The sequence below is a fragment of the Cystoisospora suis genome (genome assembly GCF_002600585.1).
Source record: "Cystoisospora suis strain Wien I chromosome Unknown contig_4217, whole genome shotgun sequence".
Lineage (NCBI taxonomy): Eukaryota > Apicomplexa > Conoidasida > Eucoccidiorida > Sarcocystidae > Cystoisospora > Cystoisospora suis.
In genome coordinates, this window is record NW_027157009.1 from 53,316 (window position 1) to 70,942 (window position 17,627).

At 55.2% G+C, this 17,627-nt stretch overlaps 2 protein-coding genes across 2 annotated transcripts; both read right to left on the minus strand.

Moving 5' to 3' along the window:
- Positions 1 to 280: 280 nt before the first annotated feature.
- On the minus strand, positions 281 to 11,866 carry CSUI_007832 (uncharacterized protein; the record flags this gene model as incomplete). The annotated part of the gene is made up of 7 exons (XM_068067975.1): positions 281 to 382; positions 819 to 1,281; positions 1,902 to 5,725; positions 6,200 to 8,354; positions 8,738 to 9,814; positions 10,426 to 11,319; positions 11,862 to 11,866. 7 exons carry the CDS (start codon positions 11,864 to 11,866, stop codon positions 281 to 283), a joined length of 8,520 nt encoding a protein of 2,839 aa, XP_067920051.1.
- Positions 11,867 to 12,306: 440 nt separating this feature from the next.
- On the minus strand, positions 12,307 to 16,302 carry CSUI_007833 (uncharacterized protein). Its single transcript, XM_068067976.1, has one exon. The coding sequence runs from the start codon at positions 15,952 to 15,954 to the stop codon at positions 15,184 to 15,186; it is 771 nt and encodes a 256-aa protein (XP_067920052.1). The 5' UTR covers positions 15,955 to 16,302; the 3' UTR covers positions 12,307 to 15,183.
- Between the last annotated feature and the right edge of the window lie 1,325 nt (positions 16,303 to 17,627).

Consider the following 17,627-nt stretch of genomic DNA (forward strand, 5'->3'; position numbering starts at 1 on the left):
TACACGTCTGCGGGGCACATCGCACCACGGCATTTAAACAGTATTTCAGTGTTCCACTTAAGCGGCGACTGTCCCGCCTTCCGCGTGACACGGTTAAGTCGACCACCGACGAAGCTCGTCAAACAAATGTCCCAAACAACGTGCCATTACTTGAACAGAGCTTCATGATGCTGTCAAAAAAAAATATCTCTGTCCCCACCCCTTCGGAGAAAACAGACACGGAAAGGCTTTCACGTTGAAATCCGGCCCCGGAGTCCGGGATCGCGGCGCCTGTATGGCTTCACACATCGCCTGGAACACACTGGCCGAGAACAGGAGAACAAACAGTTCCAAACCGGCACGCCGGACATGCCTTCAGCACTCCTCCTAGCCACGATGGGGGCTGCAGAAACAGATTGATAACACACGCCACGACGCAGTTTCGAAATACCCCATGGCCCACAGTGGCAATGCGGTGCCGAAACGGTAACACAACGCAAACAGACTCCTTAGCGCACCGAGGGTTCCAAAGGAACTGACAAGGGAGCAGCAAACAGCTGACTACAAAAGACAACTCAAGTACAGAGCACCGACCTCTATGTGCAGTGTAGGGGCCCGGACGAAATGTCACCGGGGAACGGCAGCTGCTACAACTTACGCTCCGGCAAAGCAACTCGAAAGATATTCGCACGTGCTTTGGGCCACGGCACAGTTCCCTTCAAAAAAACAAAAAAATGCCCAGGTGCTCTTCCTAGCTTCCAGCTTCGCCCGTGAAAACAAAGGTCCCTCCTGACAACAATCCTGCCAGTGAAATGGGCAATTCCAAGAGAAAAGCTTACTTGAGGCAGTCCTGCAGCCTTGAACGGATCTCCCTGGTCATCGCTGTGAGTCGCGTCGTCGCTTCGGGCCTTCACTGGTAACACTGCAAACGCATTATGTGCCGAACCAGTCGTCCCCAGAAGTGTCCTTGGTATGTTTTTGTAGTCTATCTGGTCACCGGACGACAACTGCGCAGCGACATGTACCGCGGCAGCTGCCGAAGAGACGGCAAAGAACCCAGGAACGTTCGCCATGGCCAAAACGGCGAAGGTGTGAGTCCCTGCCGGGACCGAGTGGCAGATCCACTCAACCGATTGTCCGCTAACTCGCTTTCGACACCGACCATCGTGTGAGGACGTGACAGCGCCGACAAGATTCTGCTGGCCCCGCCATGACAGATTGAGACTTTGAGGAAGGAACCCTTCTGCTACATCATCTAAGACCTCCAGTCCCGCCGGCAGCAAATCTCGAACCGTGAGAAGCCTGACACACGCAACAATACCATTAGCTCGGAAATACCGTTCCTGAAAGAAATGCAGAGAATATCCGAGTACGCGTACGCACCCTGGAGTTCACAGACCAACATTTGCACACAAGCTCCGCTGAAAAAAACACAGTCCGGAAAACTGGGAAGGGGAAGAATCCTCAGTAGACACGCTGGTGACAAGCGAGTTTCGGAGCCGTGGGTCGGCGGTCAGTGCTACCCCTAGCAATACGGATTCGGCCATACAAAATGTAACATCCTAATCCTCTGGCCGCCCTGGTGGCAAAGCTGAAATCACACACCTGCACAGTACTCGGCCAACTCAAGGCTGCTTCAGAAAGAAAGTTCGAAAGCCAGAAAACTATGTCCTGCATCAAACACCTTAGCTGACTGCGGCTCTGTAGCGCCGGCATAGACGGAGAGGAATCAGAAGGGTCTGCAACGCAACCGTAAAAGAGTAGGCCCCCTTCATCGGCGGCGCTACGATTGTCAGCAAAACATAGTCTCACCTCCCGTGCTGCTGGGGACAGCTTTACGCTGATACTTGAAGAGACAAAGAGCAAGCTGCATGACCATCCCGCAGCAACTGCTTAATGCACACCATACTGCTCTCACTTACTTAGCTTGTGACTTGAATGTGACTGTGATGGACACGCACACCCTCTCTCCCGACCGCACCACGAAGGTACTCTCAGGCTTGCAGTATCCTTGATGGGAATCCAAGAGATGGTACAGCTTCTGCACCAGACAACCTTCATATGTAGGGAGAACAACCCTCCTGTCCGGAACAAACGTTGCAACCGCGGAAACGAATACAGTGCCCTTCCCGATAGCAACAACAGCCAGATTTGCCTCCGGCACTGTCGGGACGGGTGAAGCGTGGCTTTCGTGGTACGACAGTCTTCTTTCGCTTAGCTTGGACTCGAGCTCCTTCCATTTGATGCTGCTTCCGGGGACACTCCGACGTCTGAAATCGAGCGAAGCGTGCAGCAGCGGGACGCCGTCGGCCTCATTCTTCTCCCTTGCCTGCACTTCGAGCAGTACCCGGGAGTCGTGCGAATTCCGGAGCTGTCTCCCCCACTGTTCGAGCGCCATGAACAGCAGTATAAGAGACCACCTCGACGTACTCGCCCCCACAAACGAGCGAATGGGTTTCCGGCCGCCCTCATACACGTACGCGGCTACGCTCTCAATCACATGAGAGTACTGTTGAGTCCACTCCGGTGTCGACGTCAACAGCAGCAATACCAAACTGTGAACTGTGTTGGTGTGAGGCTCATCAGACTCGCCGCTCAAAGCGATGTACGCCTTTCGGCCGTGCCGACGAAGGAGTGTGAGCGTAGCGCGGATACAACTCGAAGCAACCCGATTAAGGTTTCTTGGAGCACCCTCTCTCGCCAAGATAAGGAGGGCCCACAATACACGAACCGGCAACCCGTTGCAGACCTCAGGGTTTGACCACTCGGCAGGGGGTAGCAGCCTAGCTGTAGAGACCGCCTGCTCCAGCTCCGCCCCCAAGCCAAACTTGTGCGAAGAGCCAAGAGTGAACCGCAGGATGCCAACCAGAGACGAGCCAATGTAGTCTACCAGTGTGCCCCTCCCAGCGCCTTCCTGTCTCCACTTGGTGGCCAGAAGTCGAACGTACCGGTTAACAGATGACACGAGCTTTTCTCTCTGAGACGCAAGTGACCTTGCGACGGCCAGATCTGCCGACAGAATAGCCAAAAGCGTCAGCGTAACACTCACGGGGGTGTGTGGGCCCTTTACTGAATCCGACGGCACGGCAAGAAAACCCTGAGAAGAATTGTCCGGGTAAAACGCAGGAAGGAGCTCACGAGCACGGTTAGCCGCTGCGGTGACTACCGCGTCCCGATGATTGTATCCTCGTTGGAGTACGGTCTCTCCCACCAAAATGATAAGAAGATCGCTGCCAGAGTAAGGTCGGTGTAGGCGATCAACTGCGAAGTTCAGCTTTTGTGCCTTGAGCTTCATTTGAATTATCTCGTGCAACTTGCAGAGAACAGCAGACAGAGATCCCATGCTTACCGACACACGCAGACCACCAGTTCCCTGCACGAAGCCCTGAGGAAGCCGAAAACCCTCTCTCGGCTTCCTGCCCAAAGCCTCCACCTTCGGGTCATCGACAGGGACATTCCGGGCCTCGACAGGTAGGAAGGACGCTACAGCCAAGCGCCGAAGACCTGGAACAACTTCGATCTCCAGGTTGACGGTCCCGACTCGCTTGAAGCGTGTCAGCTTTTTTTCTCCCTTCCCCTCTTCGCTAGCTCCATCCCCCCTGCTCACGGACCGCATGCTTGTCGCCGAACGGGAGACGAACGAAAAGAGTCTTGAAATGGGAGCAGTCAGTGAAGAACCGCGACTAGCGGAAGCTTCCACGGCGACAATGAAGGTCGCCGTGGCCACGCCAATCCCCCTGTCTGCCAAAACGGGAAAAAGGACAGCTTGCGTATTAGCCTCGATGAGTGTCCGCTTACTTCTTTGGCTTGACGGAGAGATAGGGGTCAGCAATGAACTTGAGACCATGGTTACAACAACCCTCTTGCCGATCATCTGCGAACCCACGTCCAACGAGACACCCACTTGCGCTATGTCGTGCAAACGCAGTGTCGACGGGCCGTAGGGGTGCGCAGCGACCGATCTGCGGGTGTTGATGATCTCCTCTCGCGCATCTACCATTAGCACAGGCCAGGGACGCTCAAGACTTCGGTCACCGAGTTTGCCGGATCGAGGGGGAAGTGCACTGCCATCCGTTACCACCCTTCTTCCTGCAAGCGCCCCTGCATCTGTGCTGCCGGCGCTACTGAGTTCATTGCCTGCCCTGTCCGTCGAAGCTCCCGCGACCGGCTGATGTTCGTACCCACCAGCGTCGGTCGAGAAATCTTGCTGCTTAGCAAGGACCACTGTGTACGCCCTTATAACATGAGCAGCAGGTTCATTAGGAAGATCCACAGTGAGTATTCCCTGCAGCAAACCGCCACCCACATCCGTTAACTCCACGCTTCTCCAAGACAAAACTGGAGCAGCTCGAGAAAAGAAACGAAGATCGTAGTCGCCAGCCTGACGATCCTCATCCGGCTGCTGGTCGTCATCAAGCGCTCCCGAGTCGTCATCACTATACTCGACCACCGAACTCACACCGGCTTCCGCGTCCGCGTCCACCGAAGCCGCCTCCTCATCGCGTATTTCCCCAATTTCCCTGAAACTTTGCAGACTCTTGGACGCCTCCGCCATGAACAAGCCCAGCTGGCTAACACGAACTTTCTGCAAGCTCAGCGCATGCTTCTGGTGTAAGGCGCCAGTCAGGGGCCACACGTACTTTTCAAAGAAAGCGTCATCTGTAAGATACTCCTTACTCAGCTTTGTATCGTGAAACTGGCCAGGTAGAAGTGGCCATGGCAGGCTCTCCAGCCACGGATCAGCAAACCGTCTCCGGCGCTTCACTTCGCTGATGAACTGAAAGCGCTCATAACTACAGACGTGATCTAGCGTCCAGATCCACTTTCGACTGTGGCCTCCACGACCCCTGTTACTCCCCTTTGCTGCAGCACTCTCAAGTTTTCCTGAGAGGGGTACTAGAGGAACTGGCCTAAGATCAAGATATCGTTTGTCTACAACAGCGATAAACACCTGCGCTTTCACAGCGAAGGGGAAGACATTCGGCCTCTCATCCTCCTCCGCCTCCTGGTCCGCCACTGCAGTCAAACTACTCCGTGACGTCTCACTGCGGAGGGAAACCGTCCCCGATGCCATTGAAACTGAGCCCTGATCTCCAGATTTGCTCCAGTGCGAACTGGTCGACTCCGAGGACTGCATCCCAGAGTGCTTGTCCAACCTCAGCTTGTGCTTGCGAAGAGTAAGCTGAATGGTTATCCGTTCGTTCCCTTTGAATGTTTTCGAAGGCTCCCCGTGAGCATCCAAAATTCGCAACGCAACACTGTCCTGCGGGATTACGAGATGGCGAAGAGGGTCCGTAACAGCAATTCGAATTTCCTGGCTTATGAAAAACGGTCCGTACTTGAATACTGCAGGGTTGTACGGGGCCGTGCCTCTGGGCAACGAAAGGTTCTTGGAAAGATCGGTGTCCATGAGTCTCAGAGGCTCAGCAGACAAAGGCATAGTCACGAAAAGCTGAAAGCTGCAAGAAGCGGCGCAGTCCTTGGGCACCCGCCCTGCTGACAAATCCACTACATCCGTCCGTCGCAGAGAGACCATACGCGAGAAGCGGTTCAAACTTGGGGTGTTCCAAACAACAGAGACGTTTGCCTCCACATCTCCGCACGACGTCGGTACTGTCCCAGTGTCTTGCAGCAAACTAGAGCTACACGGCTTCACAGGGCGAATGGCGGAACCCTCTCTGAACAGATTGAACATTCGTAACCGGACAACTTCGCCAGCCGTGTACGCCTTTTTGTTTGGACGAACCTGAGCACGCACGCACACAGAAGCCGGGCGCATTTTCCCGTGTACAAATGCGAGCACCATGAAGGAACTGCTGTGGAGTCCGAAGTCGAAGTTTCCTCGCTGCCAACCGTGTACAAAAGATCATAACCGAGGGTTTTGACTGTTCCATATTTCTGATGTGAACAAGTTAGCTGCTACCCCAGAATCCTCGCTACATAACTGCTCAGCAGACCGCGGCTTTAACGCGTTGCTCACTGAGCAGCAGCCGCCCTACCCGCTGCAAGTACTACGGAGCTCTCATTCTCCATGTCCTGAAGCGGACACAGTACAAGCGAAAGTAAAGGAACCCGGCTCAGAGGCCCTATACCTGAGTTCCTGAGAACGTACTTTTGCTGTCCGAGTCGCCTTCCACGTAAGCTTCATTGCCTGGTGAACTCTCCACTATGAAAGAGAAGTGCCAGCTCACAGAACTTGTCTGCGCCGACTTCCGCCTACCTTTACATACACCTGCTGCGACGACAACGTCTTCTGGTTCGCTTGGTATAGCTCGCAATGAGTCCCTCGCCCACTACTTTTAGAGAGCGTGACCGTTGCGATGAAAAGATACTGCGCCGCATCAATCGGCAGTTTCATATAGCAATCCTTCCGCCCGTCACACCGCTGCATTAGAGTGACCCCTTTACGGTTCAACAGCTGCGCCACTTCGATCGTCCCGTCTTCTCCAACCGGCAAAAAGCCCACTGGGCACGTCACCAGATCTGACCTGGTGGTCCACTCCTCCGCGGACACTCCTTCCGGAACCGGAAGTGGTGTTTCGGGGTCGACACGGAACACTTCCACGGTCATTCTCCGTGCAACCTGATCCTGAGCAAATTGTACTCGAGGATACGGTGTGACGTTTGTTCTGACGACGAAGGGCACGCCCGGTAAAATGGGCGTCATAGAAGCTTCGAAGGACGCTATTTTGAAGGGTGTGTTCGCGACTACGCTTGTTTCTGTGTACGGCACCTCGGACTCCTTGCTCAGGCCTTGGCACTCAACGACGACCGAAATCTCGGTACCCTGAACGAGCTGTAATCGCACAGGCTCCCGGCCTTCCCGGATCCACAGAAGTTTCGCTAGGTCAAGAGAGATTTCGAACCGGCCTGATGCCGCTGACCAGGCGGCCGCCTCCACACGGACAAGCCCTGCACTCCGGGAGACAACAGTGGCCTTCATATGCTTCTGCAATGTCTTGATCGTCCACCAGCTTGTCCCTTCACTTAGCCGCGCACGGACAAATGCCGGCACTTCGAACGCGAAACGTGTTCTAATTTGCTGGCCACTAAGCTGCAGGCCGTCATGATTCTTCGTAGTGCCCCGAACTGTTAAGACCCCACCGTACTGCACATACGGTGGCACAACAACTTCACTCAGGTATACCGCTGTACGCCTGGGTGACGACACAACGATGTTCGGAATAGACAGACGCTGCGGCCGAATGAGAGTACCTTCCCGGACAGCTGACTCTCCGTGCCACATGCAGGCGTCCTCAACTATTGATTTCTCATGTTCCAGTCTCCCCCTCTCGAAAACCCCCACATTGATGTGTGGCGGGCGATTATGCTCCACGTCAGTAGGCACTTCGATACTAGCACTGAACCCACCAAACGCATCAACGGAAACCAGAATATTAGAGCACATCGTGTCCTCTCCGGAAGAATATTTTGGCCGCGCTTGCTCAGGCGCAATCAAGCCATTCTGCTCGTCATCCTGCATATCCTCTGTCAGCTTCCGGTTCTCCAGCTTATCAGCTGGCAAGAGACCCTCCGTTCCACCTCTAGTCGACCGGTTCCACACGATCTCAATCCAAACACGGACATCGTCTGGCTTCAACCCATAAGCTTCATGAATAAGTGTCGTTGTCCGAGTAGTTGATGCACCTGTATCCATTCTGACAGACAAAAATCCCTGAAGCTTGAGAGCTTCTGCCGGGCGGTACGATCCCCGATCACTCAGAAGAATAACTGAAATATCTTCATGTCTTATGATGCTCCCGTTGCTGAGACGAAGACACGAGAAACCTGGTGTCCCCGCCGAAGTTGCGGTTCTCTTCGCTGACTCCAGATGCGAAGTCACCAGCCATATATCCGGCACCTCGAAGACATCCGAAACGTATGGCGTGACACGGCCGTCGGGCTCGATGACAACAATGAGCTTCATTGTGTCCGCCGGCCGTGTCACCGGTACCAAAGTAAATCCACGGATGTCCGTCGTCCCAGAACCCAGCAAAGCAACGACCTGACCAGGAGACTTGCCATATACTGACACCTTCGTCCGGTTAAGAGGATAAGCTGTGCGCAGATCCAGGACTTGGACCAAGAGAGCACATCTCTCCTCCGTTCCCGGCATCACCGTAGCGGTGTAACGCGCAGCAAAACGAGACACACCCCAGAGAAAATGCGACGTTGTTGTATACGGCTGCAACCTCTCCTTGTCTTTGACAGTTATAAGAAACAAAAATGCTGTGCGAGGGTAGCGCAGAACCACAGGCTGTGAACCCGAAACATCTGGCTGAACGTCTTCTGACACGTGGTGACTGCTGAACCCGTAGAGTAATTTGGGATGAGGAAATGTCGATGAACTCGATGTGTGGGGACGCGCCCCTGGACTGTACAAACATACGCAGTCACCGCCGCTGACAATGAGCCCCACCCACACCTGCCTTACGCAAAACTCTACCTGTACTGATTCTTCACACAGGCGGCTCTTTGGATGGTTAGCGTCTGAGACCTATTTCTGCGTCGCTTTGAATAATCACGCGCATATACAGACCCTCATCGCCCTGCTCAAGCTCGAGAGAATTCCCCTCACCCCCTCCCGGGTCGAACCAGAGAGCACCCATCACCATAAGGAACAATCCACACGCGAAGCTCACGGCTACAGACCGGTTTATGAAAGCAGCCACACAGAACATAGTGTGCTCCTTGTAGTAACTCCAGGTGGCTTATCCTGCCAAGGCGACAACAAAGTGTTGTTGAACAAACCACTTACTGTGAAATCTCCTTCTCGGTCGCGACACTGTCAAAAAGACGCGTGAGGCACGCCTCCGGCTGATTGAGCATACAAGACTGGAAGTCATTCGCAATGACCTGTCGGACCTCCGCGTCTTCGTCTGATGTTCGAGCCCAGTGTGAACTATCTCTGAAACGAAGAGCGGTCCCGATGGTGATCTCCTCCCGCTCCCGGACGAGGTTTTGAAGAAACGGATCGTCAAGGAACCACACACGTCTCACCTTCGGCATTATCAAGTGCGAGGACTGCTGAATACTGTCCATTTTAAAATCGAGCACGGACGCCTGCAAAGGTTGATCGAACTTGCACTGCACATGAACGTTTCCACGAACAGTGAGCGAATACTGCGATCCCGGCACCAGTTGCGAGCTCGTTAGCACAGCTGTAACACTGTCCTTCATATGCAAGGTGAAGGAAAGTTTTGCATCGGATCCTTGAGCCCGGAGTTCCATCTGACTGGCAAGACGGCTGACTGCCGCTGACGATCTGGTGAGCGAGGCTAGAACCGCGGGCCGGATAAGATCCCATCGGTTCTTCTTAGCTAGATACCCTTTTAGACTATGTGGAAGAAGCAGAGCGAGACGACGAAAGCGGACCGTGGGCATGCTCTTGAATGTCGAGCTCCCTGTACCATAGAACTTGAAAACTCGCAGTCCTGTTAAGTAAATCCCCAGGGAGCCGCCGCCAACTTTTTCAAACTGGCGTAAACTCAAAGTAGCCTCTGTATACACAACGTCGCTGCTGCTCTCGCGCGTGAGAGCTATTGTATTAGAGGTGTCTCCTTCCCCCTCTTCCTCCGCGCCGCCGTATTCTCCGTCGTCGTCCTCGTCGTCTTTTTCTTCCTCATCGTCGTCGTCTGTCTCAAATTCTTGAGAAAAAATGTCCTCTTCGTAAGGCTGTTGTCCGATGGAGGTCAGGAAGCGGGCGAATACTGACGAAGAACCACCTGAGTCACTAACATTGTGATGTTCCGGCTGCGGCGGGGCGGAAGGTGTCTCTCGAGAAAAGCTCTTCACTTGTCTGGGAAGACCAGTCGGGCCGCTCAATCGATTATACCTGTCGACACCAACGTAACACGAGTGCCTGCACGTTGGCCGAACGGCCACACCACCAAATGCTCGCAACTCACAGAACCGCACTTCACCTCTTTACCTGCCGCAGTACAGCGTGATATGTATGCACTCAAGTCGAAACTCATGCACTCAGTGTCTTGGTAACTTGCGGAACTGCTGCCGGCAAAACCTATATCATCAACAGCTACGGTAACTTGTTCTGTTTGGATAGCGGTTTACCTCTGCATTTCCCTACGTACTCAGGGCATACAACTAGCACCGAGAGCCCAGCATGCCGGACGCCTGCATCCTGTATGCCGAAAACCCGGATCACCGTCACGCCAGTAAAGACAAGTGACCTCAGACAACATTCGCGCCATTCTGAGAATAACGAGGATGTGCTAGCTGAATTACCACTCTAACTCCACTGTGTCGCCTCCGCGTCTACCGCGACAGTAAGCAGTGAGGGGAGGTGGACAGAACTAACTACCTTGAGAGCCCGCACTGAACCGTGGTACCACCTAGTATAGCTCAGTCGCGTCACTACGACTAGTCCCGCAATGGGAGAGACTCCTGTCGCAAACAATCTTTGGGTGGCGATACTAAAGACCTCACCGAAATTTCTTTCTCTGGAGTATCACATACTCCACTCTTGGTTGCAGCAGATCACGCTTGAACGACAGTACAACACAGCCGGGGACTTCTGCGTTGAGGGTGTCGGCGCTACGGCTTGTATGAGAGGGACTATCAAACTCCCGAGAGCTCAATTCATCAGCCTCAGCGTCTGTACAGAGTCGGGCGTCGTAGTCCACATAATAATACTCATCTTCCTGAAATCCCTCGCCTGGGCGGCACCGTGCGACAGCTAACAAACGCAGGTGTAGCCGGTCATCCGTCAGAGCCTTCAGATCCACAACAGAGTTGAATGTTACGAAAACCTCACCATCGGGAGGCACCTCTATGTGATTTGCAAAAGGGTCGGAACTATTGTCCAGGGTCGGTGACCAGCGGCCGCCAGTAAAGCTAGACGCTAGCTTGGACTTGACCGACCGGACACGTGCAACCAGGCGGGACGTCCGGAACTGCCTAATATGGTTGAGCTTCCAGAATGGATCTGTAACGTCCAGAGACTTGCCACTCAACGAGGTGAGCTCCTTGTTCATCTTAACCACCACCTGCAAGTCCGTGGGCCACGGGTCATACGGCTGGAATCGATACTCCTTGGGAGTCGCCCAGAACCCCCTCCCCGGGACTGTGCCCTCCACATTGTTAGCCTCCACTTCAAAAGCTGCTTTCTCGGGCCAGTCGTTTCCTGACAGGCGAGGTCCACCAAGCGTCACTACAGGCAAGGAAAATGAAGCCGTGAGATACTGAAAGCCCTTCAGAACAACTCGTCTGTCCCCACTGAGCGGGTACAAGGAGTCCAGCCTGAACGGCGGCTCAAAACTCTGGAGACCTGTTGCTCGACCAGAAGAACAGAGACTGGGTACAAAGCCAGATTTCTCGAGTCTGGAGGCAGACCCCGGTGAAAACAAAGAGCGTAAACTGACTCTCTTCCGCGCCGCACAAGGTACTGACGTCGCGCCCGCCGCGACACTGTTCGGAATTCGCTGAGCCTTAGCAGNNCATCAGAAAACGGTCAGGTGATGCTGGCGAAGGTCGAGAAGACACACCTATCAGGGGCGCGGTCCGGACAGGTAGAGCTGAGGACCTATCAGAGCGAGAGTCGGAAGAGACGTAGGCGGGATCCGGACGAACAACTGATAAGATCCGCTGAATCGGGTCTGTCTGTGCTGCCTCTCCGGTTGCACCAAGAAGCAAAGCATCCAGGATCAGAAGCAGGACGATAATCATTTCCCTGCCGCCAGCTGCTCTATGCCTGTCCCGCTCCATGACGCTAGACGGATGATCACTAAAATAAATGATTCAGCCAAAGCAACATCCTGGCCGTTCTCGTCGCGTGGAGAAAAGACGCGTCCACGAATTTCGCGTCTCTTTCACCGCAACGCAAAACGCGGGAGATCTGCACCAACTGAATCGCCACTCCCAACGGCATCATGGAGAACTCACCATGGACCATGAAATGAGAAAAATATTGTCAGGCCACACCCACTCNNTTCATCTTTCCTCCTTCTTTCATATTGTCAGGCCACACCCACTCGACCCCATGCTTCATCCCTCAGCACAAGTCTGCTGCTATTTGTAGGTTGTGTGATATGAGGCGTCACCTGCGCACGTCGCCACGCGTTAAGTCGCAGTTCAGACCGGACAGAGCTGGCTCGGGAAAAGTTCTAGCTTCCCGTAACGTGGACGTCCGTCGCTACTAGGGGTTCAAGAGGCTGCTGGGCTGGCAGCCCCGGACTGGGTGCTCAACGGGAACAGGCGCAGAGCCAGGCTAGACCATGAGCGTATTTGCCGTCTTACTCTGGGCGTCTCGCCGCCTGCGACGCTAGAGATGTAACAGAATCCATGTGGAGTAGCAGACGTCTGGCACCCGATGCCTTCCTTCAGCGTCTGTATGGACAACAAGTAAGTAGGAGTTGGTGCCCCCGAGGGAAAAGTGGCGACCGCAGCCCCGGACGCGGCAGGATGTCCTGAGTCGATAGCGGCTGCAACTGTGATATTGGTACAGTTGCAGCTGTTCTGACTCCGGACATCTTGGCGCGTCCTCGCGGCTGCGGGGGATGGTGAAGGGGACGCACTGCAATACTGCTGGTAGTGTGCGCGTCTCCTCCCCAGTCGCCCATTCTTGAGAGTGCAAAGAAATGGCACGACTGGCACGAACTCCAGCTTTCACGAAATTGGGGAACTTTACTTTCAAACCAGTTGTCTTGGATCAGCTAAACGCAGAGTCAGAACTGGTGACGCTGGTACAGACGCTTGCCTAGCAAGTAACTTGTGATAAGTGAAAAAGCGATCTACGCAGAGGACAAGGGACGGTGGAGAAACAAGCCGTCAGATGTTGCCGAAGCCGGCGCCCTGCCGCGAGGCTCAAGGCACCTACGGCCGAGCGAGCACTGCTTTTCCTTTCCGCGTAATGTCTTGTATGACTAAGGCGTTTCCGGGTCTCACAAGAGAATCAATGTCGTAGTACCATCACCAGTTTGGCGGGCTCTTTATGCGGGCACGAAGGGTCGCGGGATGGGCGCGGCGCCCGGGCCCCGGAGTTCTGACAACCGCTCACTGGTTGGGAAGTGGCTGTCAAGATTCGGCCCCTGCGAAGTGGGCAGTTGTTCACGGCGCAGGCCAGCCGATCCGTCCGACGCCACGAGCCGAACTAACGCTCGTGAGTGTCGCTCCTATTTTCTCCGAAAGGACCCCTTGCCAAGAAACTGCATTGCGGCATGCTGTCAAGCTCGGCTTCCAAAGCGGCTGGCGCCGTAAGTTCAGCGAGAGTTCCAGCTTCATACGCGTCATGCCTCCACAAGGGCCTCGAACTACTTGTCTCTTTCTCGAAGTTTGCCCTGAACACTGGTCAGCGGCAATACAGCGTCGTGTGCTCGAGATGTGCCGGGTGCGCTGGCATTCCGGGAAGTATGATGGAGACAGTACCATGTTCCACAGGGGGCCCTTACTGCAGTGCAGCGGACATATCTCCGAGGCTCTACGCACTGCTGATCTACGAGCAACGCGCCAGTCTGACATAGATCCCGCCTGGGAGCCCAACACAAGCCGGTAACTGTAGTCTAAAATCGGATTGTGCTCGAGGCGCGCAACTATGCCGGGTCCCCCAGTCCGTACCAAGACCCCGTCGCAGTTGCTTGCATGCTTCGAGACGCGAGCTGGCCGTGCTCCTCACCACGGCGGGGTAGCGTGCAGACGCTTAAGGAACTGGGCCTGCTGCCATCCCGCTAGAAGAACGTTCCACTTGGCGTGTGCGGTTACATAGTACACTAACCAACTCAGCCCGTGTGATCCCGGGCTTACGAGTCCACAAATCCGCGTTGTGACTCTACCAGCTTCACGTGGTCGTGTGCACACAGTTGGCTGAAACTTCTCCCAGGTTGTCCTCCCTCGGAAGCCCAGCACCATACAGGACAACGTCTCTACGCGACCCCCCCGATCTTGCGGGAGCCCTGCAACACCGACTCCCCGCCCCGAGGGAAGGCAGTGTCATGTCAGAGCCGCACTAGGCCATTCCCGGTCGCACTCCCGGGTTACGAGTTTTACGTCAAACCTGAGCACGTCTGCCATCGATCGGACAACTGAAGACAGAAAGCCGTTCGGACGCACAAGGCGTCGGCTACTCGACGCACGCTGGTACGTAGCATGCTCGTAGACTGTAGGTCGAGAATTGTCCGCAAAAGCGTCTGCCGGCCCCGCAGAAGGGGAGGGTGAAGGCCCGGAGAGGCTCAAGAAGGATTCTTGCCAGGCGACGTTGGTGCGCTCTTGCAAGAGTCAGCGTCGACGACGGAGCACATGGCAGCCACCGCATCACGCGTGTGAGGCGCATAAGCGCCGAAAATACTTCTACGAGAACTAGTCCGCGTGTCAAATGAATAGCGTGGAGTTAGACCCTGACCTGAAGCCAGGAGAAGTCAATACCGAGAAAAGGAGCGCACGCTTTAGTGGTGCAGGGGGTGGTAGTAGAAAGACCCTCCGGAACGGCAACCGTAGAGCCGCTGCGTCGGCAACGCTCCAGGCAAGCGTCTTCGGACTCCGATCCCTCAACCTGAATCAGAGCCCGGCACCAACTGCATCCGTTGAGCTGCCTCCCGGACTCAGTTGGAAGGGAAGAGGTTGACCGAAGCACAACCAAAGGAACCCGTGAGCTCCACGGACGTCGGAAACTGGGAAAGGCATCGTCCAGACAATCCGTGCCCCTGATTCAGCCTGAAGCGAAGCGCGCTCTACCTCGATTCCTCAACTCCACAATGCGAAGAATGTCCCGGCCCCATCAGCATAGCAAAAGAAAGCGTCTCGTCACCGTCCGGCAATACCTTTCACGGGCGACATATCCCCGTTTCTGTCCGTGCTCGCTCAGGTCAAAGAAAATGAAGCGTCGACGTCCGTCCCCCCAGAGAGACATCGCGAAACACTTCTGGACAACGAAACTGTTCTAGGTCAAAAAAAGCACGTCCCCGTGGCTCGTCTGCTTGTTGCACGAGCCCTCGATCGAGGCCCACGTTCCCACATGCATACCACTGTCTTCTCGGAAACTCTAAGCATTCGTTCAAGTGTTCCGCTGTGCCCCTAGCTGCCCTTCTGACGCGACTTGACGGTCACCACTGGTCTGCATTGCAGGGAGGCCACTCCCGCTATGTTTCGTGAGACGAATCGGCCAGCACAACTTCGAAGCGTTTCCGTGCTCGCGGACGCCGAAGCCAGGGTCTCGGGAAGAGTCCCGGTGCGCCTAGCTTTACTGCCGAAAACTCAGCCGCTCCCTGTTTCTCCCGCGTTCACGGGGCCAACACAAGCTTCCACTTGAGCTGAGGGAGCCTCACGGTCACTTGCAGTATGACTTCGAAGCCTACATCTCAGGCCTCTGCTCTCTCTGTTACCCGTCCCGATATGCGAACGCAGACTTTGAAGATGAGTCTTCGTTGCTCTCGGGGCAACCTGTGATGAGTGCTGCGATTGCCCGTCGAGGACAGGGAAGTGGCACGAAAGTACGAGCGCACGGCCACTGCCTCGTAGCGACCAAATCCGCACGGCAACATAGTATGACGCAAGAATGGCGCCAACGACGACAACGACAAGGCACCAAGCGCTAAGACAGCAAACAAACCGTGAAGAGGACAACGAGAGGACTATCGGTGTCAGTCCGTGATGCATGTATCCCCCAATAGTGCCCTGGGTGAAGAAGTACCCGTGCAGCACGCTGTGGATGGCCGCCGCCGCAATGCACAGCAGACCTCCAGCTGCCAAGAAGGCAATCACACCGCAGACAGTCCGGGTTGTCCCAAAATTTGAAGCCAGAGGCGTCGTCCATGACGGGAAGCCCGACGCTGGAACCACGCGCGCCCGCCTAAAGTGGGGGCCATCAAGTTCAGTTTGGTGAAACGCTGAACTTTGGTCCGATGCCTGAAAGGGCGTTTCTCCCACTCGGTCTGACATCGACTCCGCTCCGTTCCTCAGCAGAGGTTTCACATGGTTTTCAGTCTTCCGATGAGCGCACCCAGGCACCCAATCTCCATACACCATCAGGAAGAGTGGTGAGGATCTCTTCTCAGCTGAGGTCCGTCACCCGTGTAGGAACACACGTCGCACGTACAGGAGCGCTTTGGGAGGGAAGATTCAGAATCGGCAACACGGGTAAGCTGGTTGCGTACAGGAGAACCTCGCTGCAAAAAGTCAGTCGTTATAGTGCAGGAATCACCCGCTCGAGATCTCCCGGAATGTAAGGCACAGCTGAAGAGCAGAGAACGGAGATTCAGATGACAAGTACCTCAAGACGACCGGACACAGAACCGAACCTGGAGTGGCGGACGGAACACTCACTCCGGTCTGGGAGAGGATTTCCAAGAGAGCTTGTAACAGGACTGACGATCAAACACACGGCAAACTCTACCCCGGTAACACTTCACAGGGAAGATAGCTTCGCGAAGCGGGAAAACGTCAGGCAAGCGAGCTTGCTTTGAAGGACGCATGCAGCATGTTTGAATAACGTCTTTCTGAGCTGTGCCACTTCCAGCCATACGACGTCACTTCCAGTCTCCGGTCCCCGCCAACACGGCACAATCCTAGTTTTGTGTCCGATACCCGTTCTCTACGGCTACCCCTATCCCAACCTTGCAGAAGGATGTTACCCCCCCGGGAGGAGAGCCAGCAAAGCCGCGTCTACGCACTCAAAACCTTGTCGCGCTTTCCACATATCTGCCTGAGACAGCATCAACGGCGAAAATCGCAATGCGCTCTGGGTCCCAGACGCGTCGAGGCTGCCTTGCGCTTTCCCCAGGCATGTAGAGTCAGCGGTCAGGAGCAATCAACCGGGAAAAACTGCCACCGCCATGCGAGTGAGTGCCCGAGGGGGCAGGACTGGAATCTACATGGAAGCGCGAACGGGAATCGTACTCGGACCTTGGGTCTCCGAGTTCTCATCTCTCTTTGAGAAAAGCGGCATGGGAAGGCTTCGACTGTCCGCGCCTGGCCAACTCGCCTACCATTTCTGGGGGGTGTGTCCCGACTAGAAAATTACTCAGCGCATAGCTGAAGTATATCTGGCGGAATGAGCATCACGTCACGATAGACGGACCCGGGAGTCGCTTCGGGGAAAATAGCGATTTCACGCGAAGGAAGGCCTCGGGGCTCGCGGAGCATCGCCGCTTTTGACGATTTCGAAAGAGCCTTCTTGCCACTATACAAGTCTACCACTACACATACTTCTCCTCTGGCTCCTGCCCCCTTTGAGCGGCCACGGGTCCGGAACTGTGCGGACCGGTGAAAAGCAGACGCCTGAGCTCCCGGTCTGGCTTCTGACAGAGACTGTGGTAAGGAGGTCGGACACTGCACGCCTGGCACAGCTCAGCACAAGCCAGTGCGTCTCTATTGCGTGCTAGGTCTGTTCCTCTCTGTTTTTACCGCGGCAACATCGGATCGTTCCCCGTACCCACGCAACTTAACCGACCCGTAATACAAGTTTTTTCGACGTGAAGCCTGTCGTCTAATCACCGTGCCAGCAAGCGCTTAATCGCCTACATCTACAGCCGGAGTATCTTCACTTCGGATCAAGGAGACGGTGAAGTCCCGCATGGACCCAGGCCCCCCGTCTCCCGTTAAGAGAACCACGCGTGTCGAGGCCCTTCTGGTTGCCGCTACTGGAAGGGTTCTGCCACCCGGGATGCGGTTGCTGACCGTAGCGTCCAACCAGCTTGAAG